General features: G+C 39.7%; 1 protein-coding gene across 1 annotated transcript; it reads right to left on the bottom strand.

Annotated features, from left to right (window-relative positions):
- Window positions 1–7224: 7224 nt before the first annotated feature.
- Window positions 7225–11244, bottom strand: LRRC57 (leucine rich repeat containing 57). The gene is made up of 5 exons (XM_056851496.1): window positions 11059–11244; window positions 10440–10575; window positions 9482–9750; window positions 8154–8339; window positions 7225–7363 (listed from the first exon to the last, which is right to left on the bottom strand). The coding sequence occupies exons 1-5, from the start codon at window positions 11140–11142 to the stop codon at window positions 7322–7324; spliced, it is 717 nt and encodes a 238-aa protein (XP_056707474.1). The 5' UTR covers window positions 11143–11244; the 3' UTR covers window positions 7225–7321.
- Window positions 11245–11544: the final 300 nt, after the last annotated feature.

Genomic DNA, 11544 nt, shown 5'->3' on the forward strand with positions numbered 1-11544 from the left:
CCAGCAATTCCAGTTTAGCATCTAGTCCACCCTTTGTGGGCATGGGTCTTAGAACTGGATCAGTTCATTTATAAAAAGTAACTTGGGGTTTGGTGGTGATGGGATATAAGCACACAAGTAAATAGTGCTATGTTCCCATAGTGGGTTAAGATCACAAGCTAAGAGTTGGAAGTCTGCTTAATTTCACTCTCCACTTACCTATGAATCCCATTGGTCTTGAGAATATTAATCTTCCTGCTTCAGCTCCCCCTTCCCTGTTCTGACCAGTATGGAGGTGATAATGCTTGCTGCTTTGTATGCTTCAGGATTTCTTAAGTGTGCTCTGACTTGCAAAAGCATATGGTGAAACCAATTTTGTTAGTCTTCAAAGTGCTACTGGACTCCTGTGTAATTTTGATGCAACAGATTAATACAGATATTCCTCTAAGGTTATGTATGATGTATTTCTAGTACCCACTGATGTTATAGTTTGTGTCCATTCAACATGTAACTAAATTGTGTCTTGTCTGCTTCTAGAAAACACTGGGCTTGGGTTTTATTGGACTTCCTGGAAAAAGTTTGTGCCAAAAATGTGGAGTCCTTGCTTGCCACAAGACACAAATGAAGAAAATTTTAAAATATTAAGTCAAAGACATTAGGTCTTTGAGTGTCAAAATAGGGATCATCAGTTTTGCTATGCAGAAAGCCGGCTGAGATCTTGTAGCACTAGTGTAATATGCAACCATGTCCGGTTACCAAATTATTCAGGGTCCCATCCATCTCCTCCAAACTCACATTTGTTCGATATGTCTGGTAGGTGGCATTTGCCCTATATCCTGAGGTAACACCTGTTCTGGGCCGGCTCTTGAAGAAAGTGACTTCAATAGTTTTAATTTCTATCCTTGTTTACTTAGAAGTCTTACATTGTATTTTCTGTTCCAGGCTGAAACCAACCAAGACCGTATTAAGACAGCCAACGTGAAAGCCCAAAAACTCATTGACAGCTAAAAGCCTAATGCCAGTTTGTTATCCAGCTGAAATGCCCATTTCGATCTACAAAACTTTCTCAATTTCCAAAGAAGAGGGTTCCAAAGCAGGATTCCAAAGCAGAAGTGGAGCAGGAACTGCATCTTAAGCCTTTTTTGGTTTCGTGTGTACAGATTTGGTTTGAGAATCTGGGAAAGCAGCACAATAGAAACTCGTCTTTCTTGTCCTTTTTGTATATTCTCAAGGCTTCATTGTCTGGCTGAGTGTTTCCATGGTCTCTTCCCCTTTCATTTCCTTTGTTTCCCCCTTCACAGTTGAATGGTAATAACTATTCAAAAAGTTGAAGAAAATGTGCTTCACATGATTTAATTACCTTGCTTAATGCTGCACGTCATAGCTAAAATGGTAAATTGGTGACTTTCATGAACTGAGTCCTAAATTAATCAAGCTGCACAGTTTTAGAAGTCCCTTTATTCCTTTATCATGCCTTACATGATAGGGATGGATTGAGGAAATTTGTACTGGTTGGAACATGTTTGTCAGCTGTTACTTTGGCGAATGGGGTTTTGAAAGACAAAATTGCTGATTTAAAAGATGTAAAATGGAGTGCAGTGCCACCAGTGAATTTCTAAGCCATAGTGAGTCTCCCTTGGATGCTGAGGATATAAATGATCAAATTATGCTACATTTTTGGTCAATGTATAATTTGTAAATAAGACATACTCAGATCATTAGGGTTTATTCCCAATTTCCACACTGGGTGATGGTGTTTGGTACTATGCACCAATCTAAATCTCTTTCACCTCTTCCAGAGAGGCTTTACAGTTGCCTGAGGAATTGGGTGGACATACAGCACTTGAGCTTATATCCCTCTGAGCACATCAGTCAGAACTTTCGGGAGATCACAAGCAGAGCACTTCAAAGGAAAGGCCCTGATACAATGTGTGACTCCTTTTAAACACCCTAAACTTCCTTTCATATTTAAAATTTTGTATTTTCCTTTCAATCAAATCTTCTGGAGAATTGATCTCTATATAAGCATTTTTTGGGATCTTTATCAAAAATCAAGTTTAGTCAAACTTTTCGAAGCTTAAAGCTGAATTAAAGCTGTTTTGTAATTACTGTTTACTAAAGAAAAGACCCCTTCCCTTCTGTTTACACCTTCTATATCTAGTTGAGTGTGTAAAGCCTACTTCTTGAGAACACTGTCTTGGTACCAGATTAAAAATCATTTGTGTAGTTTCTAGGAATGCATCAGATGTTGATCACAGCCCATGTTCTAACGCAGGTTAGAACTGCTCATTAGTGAGTTAGCCTCTGCTGCTGCTTGGGGAGGGTCTGAGTTGTACATTATTCTGGGTACTCACCCAGTGATGGGTCTGTGTATGAGTAAGGTTTTCTTTAGGAAACTGGCATACTGTAGACTATAGCTTCCTCATACCTTCTAGCTAGAACCTTTTGTTTGAGTCTTAAAGTCAGTGCTGAAATGTAGCTTTGTAGCTGGTGCTGTTTTTCATGATACTAAATCTGTTCATGTATATCATACATACTGGCTTACTGTCACTCAGGCCTCTGCTAGCTGTTACCCACCAAGCTTTAACGTAGTCAATCAGCTGTGTTGCTTGCTTGGCACTCAATTACCTGTTTTTGCAGTCTCAGGCAGGTAGCAACACCTGGAACCCTGGAAGATAGCCATCCATGGCTCATGGTAGGCTGAGTTTCGGTTACAGGTTGCATAGGTCTGCTGTAGTGAATGCTGGGCACATGCACCATTTCAGGATTAAGATGCCTGATCTGGTGTTCTAGTTACTCATGAGAGTGATGATCTGGTGGAAGGATTTATTTAATTTTTTAAAAGTCTTAAATTCTCAGGCGTGTCTAATAAAGTTTTAGTTCACTCTTGTAATTAAGAATTCAGCAAACATACCCCCTTGACAGGAAGAAATGGGCTTTGTATTTTCTCTCTGCATTGAACAAACTATTGTGCAAGAAAACTGTGAACTGATCATACTGATTTGAATCCACTGGAGAATTTCCACACCACTGGGTCGCCAGTTCCTCCCTCCTCTAGTAGACTTCCAGCTCCCCTCATGCTGTTCCTGGGGGTCCCCTATCCCCCAGAGGTAGCATTTCAGGGGGCATGAGGCTACATACAGTGAGGGGACAAGTTACATTCTACCGATGTTTTAAACACCTCCCTGGAGGATTTTTTTCAATTTGCCGTGCTTCATTCTCATTTTTCTTTAGTTGACAAAAGACTATCCTATTTGTTTGCCTTCCTGCAAAACAACTCAGTCTTGGGTGTAAATTGTCAAAGGAAAGAAAGTCTGATTATCTGTGTAGGTAGCAGCTTTATACCTCACTCTTACATTTAATTTTAGTGTTTACCATATTGAGTTTCATTATCTCTAATTTTCCTCAAATTGGAAATGTTTTAAAGATAATTCTGCTGGGAATGGAAAATAAAACAAATCTTACCAGTCTGTTCTAGAAACTAGAAGAGAGCTCACCTCTAAAGCTAAATCATATCCATTGCTGTTGACTTAGTACTTAATGTGAGACTTGAGCTACAGCCTGAGTAAAATGTTTACTCTGAGTAAAATGTTGCTGTGTTGCGCACATTCCCTCATTGTGATTTCTTTGGAAGCCATGTACAGTTTGCGTGTCAGTATGACAAAACACTTCAGTACAGATAGTATAATTGCTTTTGTATGTAATTGATAAAAAATTCTGGATTCATGAAGAATGCAAATGAGCAAGCTGTATTACAAAACTTGGATTTCCTGTGTCACCTGGCTGAGCTGTGATGCAATAAAAATGCCTGTTTTCTTAAACTAGTTAGAATGAATAAACATAATTTATGAATGTCTTATTTTTCTTTTGCAAAAGCATATAATGCAGATCATTTCATGTTTCATTGCAATTATAAACAACTAGAACTACTATTCCTAGTGGTTTCTTAACTCGTATTCGATTTGTTGTTCTACAATGAGACAAGCTAGACTGATTTGTGTTGCGTGTGCCAGCTTTTTGACTCAAATAGTGATGTTTATTTTTTTATCACCTACCTTTTTCACAGACTCACGGTGGATCACAGAATGCAAGTCATTGCAATGAGTTCTAGTATGGAAAAGTGAATGGTAGGGAGAAATCATGGCTTCAGCATGGCAGTGTTGTTGAAGTTCAGGACACAGCAAACATCTTCCAATATATTATTAACTTGCATTTCCACCTTGGTCTCAGCCCCTTTTGGAGCTGAACTATAGATGAAGTGACACCAAGTTATAAATATGTTTCGGCTTATTGGGTGTCTTATTTCTAAAATCTCCCAAGGGTGTTTTGTGTGAGTAAAGATGTAAAGACTTAACTTTTATGCCTCTGGTAGAATATCAGATTGTGATATCAACTATCAGGTTCTTTAAAGCTACCCAGTGAGACTTCTAAGAACAGTCTTGGATACAGCTTCTAACTATATATAAGATATAAAAGGTCTTCAACTCCTCCCCCCATTAATAGGTGAAGTCCAGCTGGTCTCTGTGCTGATGAGCAAAGGCATTACTTGGTTCTTGGCCCTTAATACTGAGCCAAAGGAGGGATAGTATGTATCATGTTTTACGAAGCAAATATAACCAGAAGGCAGTATCACTGTCTTTCCACATCAGTCCCTTGCAAAACTTCCTGCAGGCAAAGAAGGTTCAGCGGGAGTGTGAGGGACTGCAGGAATTGTGTACACTCCCCGACCCATATCCAAGCTTTTGCTTTGTTTCATATGGCAGGCCTGGATTTAATCCATAATTTAACATGCATAGTTCAGGTATTTTAGTATGAAACTGTAGCATAGGGCTTTATACTTTTAGTTTATAGTGTAATGTTGAATAATACTATGATCTTCATGTGCACACTTGTCCAACTTGTCAACTGTAATAGGGGACAGTAGATTCAGATCCCACAAAAGGGAATGCTGGCAAGAATGCAAAGCTCACCTTTTGACTTGCAGCAAGGTGAAGCAACAGCATTTGGTTAAAGCAATCTTAAACTATTATTTTAAGTTTTGGTTTTATGTGTTTTTATGTTCTCTATTTTACATATTCTATTTATATTGTAAGCTGCCTTGAGCTCTGAGCTCCATAGGGAAGAAAGGCAGCTACTAAATGTCTTAAATAAGGGCTCCAAGAAGATCTTCACAAATTGGGTGAGTAGGCAACAATATGGAAAATGATGTCCAGTGTGGCTAAGTGTAAGGTGATGCACATTGGAACAAAAAATCTCAGTGTTAAGCAACTTTGGTGAGATTGACGGAAAAGAGACCTTGGGGTTGTAGATAGATCAGTGAAAATGTCAAACTGTGCTAGGGATTAGTAGGAAAGGGATTGAAAATAAGACAGCCAAATGCATTGGAATTGAGGAGGAAGAGAGGATGAGTATTGTGGCCTCCTTTGCCAGCTGGCTTTGGGACTTCAGTTCCTTGCCTGACCAACAGTAGGAAGAGTGCAAATGGACATGGCTATCTCTGCAGGGTCTTGCTTCATAGTGTGAGTGTGAGAAGAGTTGGTTTTTTATATGCCAACTTTCTGTACCACTTAAGGGAGACAAACTGGCTTACAATCACTTTCCCCTCCCCACAACAGACCCCCTGTGAGGTAGGTGGGGCTGAGAGAGTGTGACTAGCCCAAGGTCATCCAGCTGGCTTCATGTGTAGGAGTAGGGAAACAAATCCAGTTCACCAGATTAGCCTCAGCCACTCATGGGGATGAGTGGGGGATCAAACCCGGTTCTCCAGATCAGAGGCCACTGCTCTTAACTACTACACCGGCTCCTACTACTAAAGGAGCTCTATTGACCCATATTTCTGGCTCAGAATTGTATTCCACACCAGCTTTTGCTTCTTCCCCTGTGCTTCAGGTGAGCTTGGGTTTAAAAAAAAACACGTTTTGAGGTTTTTGAAAAGACTTCTGAGAGAAGGAAGGTGGCATGGTTTAGTCCACTCTCCTGAAGCTCAGAAGCTAAATTGGATCAGTACTTGGATGGGAGACCACCGAGGAAGGCAATGGCAAACCACCTCTGCTTCTCACTTGCCTTGAAAGCCCTTTGCTGGGGTTGCCCCAAGTGAGTTGCAGCTTGATGGCACTGACGTATGTGAAGCCATCTGAGCATTTGCATGGTGGGGGGCTTTAAAAGCCAGTTCGTTTTCCAAATTTGAAATAGCCTAACCCAATAACAGGTGCATTAAGTGAAAGCCATTTTCTTCTCTAGTGTAAATGTTTATTTATTACTATGTAATAAAAACCTTGCCAGATGACCCCCCCCCAAAAAAAGGTAGCAGTGCAAACATTCAGGTAAATATGGTAACTTTCTTTCCAGCGCAATGGAATATGCTATGTATTCTTCCATAGCAGAGCAATGTTATTTTCACAGAACACAGTTATGCATATGCCTATTTTATTATTTGTAGTTTAACGGAATAGTTTATAACATAGCTTTAATGTTAAAGGTGCCAAAAAGCTTAAGACATTTGTGGATGTAAATTGTTTAACGTAAAAATATACAAGTTATTCAGGGTAGTTGCATATTTTCGGTCCTCCTGCGTGCTTTGCATAAGGCAGCAATAACAAAGGTGATCAACCAGACTAAGCAGTTGAGTCTGCTCTACCGCCAGAAAACAGTCAGTACAAGGATGCCATCTTCTCTTCTCTCCCTAGTGTGGACATCTAGATCCAGTCACATATACCACCATCAGCATGCTTGGAGGCGAATTGTAGTGCATTTCACCATCAAGTGGAAGACAAGCCAATCCTAGGCTTCCCTTGTAAAGTGAAGCAAAAACAATTTTTTTTATCGCAACACATTACACTAAAATTAACTTTGTGCTTCATAAAATACATAGTTTTAAAAAAGCAGAGCCAGTCTCTTCTACATTATACAACATTTACAGCAAAGAGATGACTGCATGTTAAGCAGTTACATAGCCTCAGTGTGCTCCTTGGCAAGTGTTCTCAATGTATTAAATTCATCCTCCATATAATTATAACTCCCTTAAAAGACAAGCTTGCTGACAGCTGTAACAAACTGGTGCAGCTCAAGTAATATACAAGATTTTTCTCCCAATCCAAAGATCCCTGAAGATGGAGAATTACGTAAGGCAGACATTGTCTGTCTGCTCATAAGGTAAACGTTTGACTGCATCTTAGCTTCACTTTGCAGCATTAAAGGTCTATGTACCAGACCGCTGCAAAGTCAACATGGCCGGTGTTTCCTTGGCATTAGTCAAAACCTTGCTTTTTCCTTCCCCAAATAGGCTAGCAGCACGTATGATCCACATTTCATGAACTTTTCCTTCACAAGATGAGACTGTCCATCAGGCAAACTTTTTCTTTGTGGCTGTGAATCTCTCCATATACTAAGAAAAATCGGATACAAAATTAGTTGTTTTAGTGAATAAGATACACCATAAATAAAGTTCTGGAATCCTACATCAGTAACTTGTAATCTTTTAAATGCAGAACAGGTTTATTATCCAGTGCAATTTCTTATGCTAGAGGAATTCATGACCATTGAAGACTAAATATTGGCAAGAAAATGTCTAGTTTGTTTTAAACCACTTCAATAATAAATGCTAGAAATGAGTTTGTCATTTAACCAAAATATGATTTAAAAGGTTAAGAATTCACTTCCCATTTTCCTCCAGTGGCTAGTCATGCAATTGAACTGTGCACTGAATTTGTTATTAAGACCCTCAAGCTAAAGGTACCTTGTTTCAAATGCAAAGCAAGCTACAGAACTGGCACATTGTACTTTTCTGTTGAAATGAAGAGGCGCTACGGAAGCACAGCTTCCTTTTTCTTGTTATGAATTACCTATCAATTCATAGCTAGAAAAAGGAAGCTGTGCTTCCTTAGCGCCTCTTCAGTTCAACAGAAAAGTACAATGTGCTAGTTATGTAGCTTGCTTTGTATTTGAAACAAGGTACCTTTAGCCTGAAATTTCTAATTGAGGCAAACAGCTAAGAAAAGTCCTAAAACAGTTGTCTATGATATACATAAGTTCACAAGCTGGAAAGATATCCCGAAGGCTCTTCTAGAACAAAGTGCACAAAACCATTAGCAGTCTAATCTGTTTCAAATATATTTCTGAATACTATTCTTCTAGAGAGATATTTAAGGTATAACAGGAAAAAAATTTCTACAAACCTTATCATACCCATCTAACTCTCTGAGTTTCTTGATCTCAAAGAGATTGCCCTCTGCTGCAAGCAGAGAGATCTGCGAATCACTGAGAATACTCTGAGGAAGCATGCTTAGTTCTAAACAGTTCTCTTCCAGACGTAGGACTTTGAGGCGAGGACAATGAGAGATCTGTGCTGAGATCTGTGAAATCTATTGTGATTTTAAAAGGAACAAGAAAAAAATAAGATTAATTTTTTAACACCGTATTCATGTCATGGCTCTTCCTCCCACTCCCACATACTTTAAAGACAATAGAAAAAGATTTGGTTTTTGTATGCTGACTTTCTCTACCATTTAGGGGAAAATCAAACTGGCTTACAATCACCTTCCCTTCCCCTCCCCACCACAGATACACTGTGAGGTAGGTGAGGCTGAGAGAGCTCTAATAGAGCTGTGACTAGCCCAAGGTCACCCAGCTGGCTTCATGTGCAGGAGTGGGGAAAACCAACCTGGTTCACCAGATTAGCCTCCGCCGCTCTTAACCACACCACGCTGGCACTCCAGTACTGCAACAAAGTAATCCATGATGTCTAATAAATCGGCTGAAGTATATCAACTTCTGCTTACGACACATCATAGTAAGTGCCAAATGTCTCAAGATTTTGCTATATTACCAATGCTGATAAAGAAAGGATTTGACTGGATATATACTGATCTGACTGGATACAGATTTGACTGGAAATATACTGATCTCTGCATAAGCGTTGGTGTGGATTCCTGATGTGGTTATAGAAGTATCATACCTTCCATGTAAGATTAAAGTATCTCTATGTAAAATTCTGGTACTGCAGCTGTCATTTCAGCCCATGCAAAATACAACTTCATAGCCACCTTGTAATGCTAAGCAACAATCTCTCTAAATTAGACTAATTGCAAGCGATTATGAACTTTCCCCAGAGAACTGCCTCTGGAATCTTCTTCTACAAAACATATCCATAAATTAAGAATATAATACATTATAATGGTAATAAAAGACCGACTGGAAGAGTATAATGCTGGAAGCGCAAACCTCACCTAATGTTCTCCTCAACGAACTTGTGTTACAAAGCAGAATAATTTTGCACGAATTATCCACTGAAGCAAACAAAGCGATAGGCGCATATTGAAGTTTGTATGTGGTACTAATAGTGCAATCCTAACAACACTTCCTTGAGAGTAATCTCCATTGAATAGACCTGCTTAGGACTGCTTCTGTAAGTATAATACCCATTACTGTAGCATCTAAAATATAACTACGTTTGGGGAGACTATTCCATCTTTCTCGTGTGCATCTATTAAGCCAGTTCTCAAACCTGATTCTGATTTAAGTTCAGTTCAATGGTCTGCAGTTCTCCCACTGTGTCTGGTACACTCTGGATCTGATTTCGGGAGAGATCCACCACATCTAAATGACGAAGGCTACAGAGCTGGGGAGGTACAGTTCGGAGCTTGTTTCCCGAAAGGCTCAGAGTCTTCAGTGCTGAAAGCTGTCCAAAGGCAGCAGGCAGCTGTGTCAGGTGGTTGCTATTCAGATGCAAAGCCTCAAGTTTTTTCAGCTTGCACAGCTCTTCAGGCAGGGCAGCTAGAAATAAGTTACAAACAGAAATAACTCAAGTTCTCAGAGGAAGGGGCAATGAAGACTTCCTGTAATAATACAAAAACCCATTTTGCTTGGGCTACACGTAACTTTTTGGGGGTTGTTTACAATACAATAAATGTTTAACGGGAGAAAATACTACAGCTTGAATTAGTGAGCAGGCAATACCTTCCCCTTGAAATTCTGGCTAAGCACCTGTTGATCAATTTACACTTATTCAAATTAAGAAAATGCATATTTCACATGAACACATGAATCTGCCTTATACTGAATCAGACCCTTGGTCCATCAAAGTCAGTATTGACTTTGCAGCGGCTCTCCAGGATCTCAGGTAGAGGTCTTTCACATCACCTACTTGCCAGGTTCCTTTAACTGGAGATGCCAGGAATTGAACCTGGGACCTTCTGCATGCCAAGCAGATGCTCTACCACTGAGCCACAGCCCCTCCCTCATATAATCAGTCATTCTTAGATGAACTCATCCCATTCTATTACTCCAGTAAAACGCTATTGCAGCTCTGAAGCAGCCTCTTCTCTATACAGTTGTGAAACATCACGGGCTTTTATATCAACACATTCACTTATCTTACTTTATACTTAAGAAAATGATGAAATCACACTTTTTGTAATTCGTTTATATTTTATATCTGATGATATTCTCTGCAGAAGTCATACTCAGTTTGTTGTGGTTGAGAGCAAGGCTTTTCAGCACGGAAAATCTTCCCACGAATGGAGGCAGAGTCTCAATCTTATTGTTCGACAAATCTATTGTTCTGAGATTGCTTGCCAACTTCTGCAGATCTTCAGGAAACTGAAAAAGCAATTAAGATATTCCATGGACATTCCAAATACGTTAAAGTTTAATAAGTTCAAACATGTTAATAAAGATTCTGTCCCTGTAACCCCTCAGGGCTGGATCCAATTAAGTGCATTTCACGGATCGTTCCTGCTCTAACTTTCCAACAACCCTGAGACCACCCTGCTTCCAGTGGTGTAAGAGGCTCTGCTGGTGCAAGAGCAAAGTCAGAAAATTTCACTCAGCTCTCCCTTCTCACTGCCAGCCCCACGCCACTCATGATATTTGTACATGAGTTTCAGGAATTCCACTATCACCTTTTCATAGTTCTAATGGGGGCTGATGGTGGAAGGGAGTGGTGACAAATATCTGCCTCAGCAACTCTTTCTGCTGGCACTTTGTTGGATCAAATCCTCAGACCTGCTTTCTTACAAAGCAGTTGCATGAGGCATAATATGCTACAAAATAAATAATTACTTTCAGTACATACATACTTACCTCTGAAAGGCCTTTTCCAGTTAATTGGAACACCCCTGTTTTCTGGGCAGTCTCCAAATGAGCTTTTAAGGCACTGTTTCCCATCCTCCTGGTTCTTGATTCAGAAATTGACAAAATGGTCGTTGTGGAACTACTACAGCTAGGTAACTTTCATTCACTCTGCATTTGGTCACACGAGTTTATTTTCTGGTAAAAGTTAAGAAGATATTTAAATAAATATTTGCAATGGGGTATAATGGTCAGACTTTGATATGGGACACCAGAGTTCAAATCCCATTCTCTTACAGACAACCCATCCGTCTCACACACAGGCTAACCTACCTCACAGCAGTTGTTCTGAGGATAAAAGACAAGGCAGAATAAAGCACTTCCACCATGAGCATCTCAGAGGAAGGGCGAGATAAAAATGTAATAAACAAAGAATTCTCTAATGGAATTTCCTGCCAATATACCCACCTAGGTAAGTGCTTTATGCACTGATCATCT

This window comes from Euleptes europaea, chromosome 6, assembly GCF_029931775.1.
Source record: "Euleptes europaea isolate rEulEur1 chromosome 6, rEulEur1.hap1, whole genome shotgun sequence".
Taxonomy (NCBI): Eukaryota; Metazoa; Chordata; class Lepidosauria; order Squamata; family Sphaerodactylidae; genus Euleptes; species Euleptes europaea.

Bases quoted from the DNA above. Each gene is read 5' to 3' on its own strand.
- LRRC57 (XM_056851496.1), bottom strand. From the start codon at position 11,142: ATGGGAAACAGTGCCTTAAAAGCTCATTTGGAGACTGCCCAGAAAACA. The intron at 10,576-11,058 runs GTAAGTATGTAT...TTGCTTTTTCAG, and splicing joins CTGGAAAAGGCCTTTCAGAG to TTTCCTGAAGATCTGCAGAA. The intron at 8,340-9,481 runs GTTTGAGAACTG...AAATCACAATAG, and splicing joins TGAACTTAAATCAGAATCAG to ATTTCACAGATCTCAGCACA.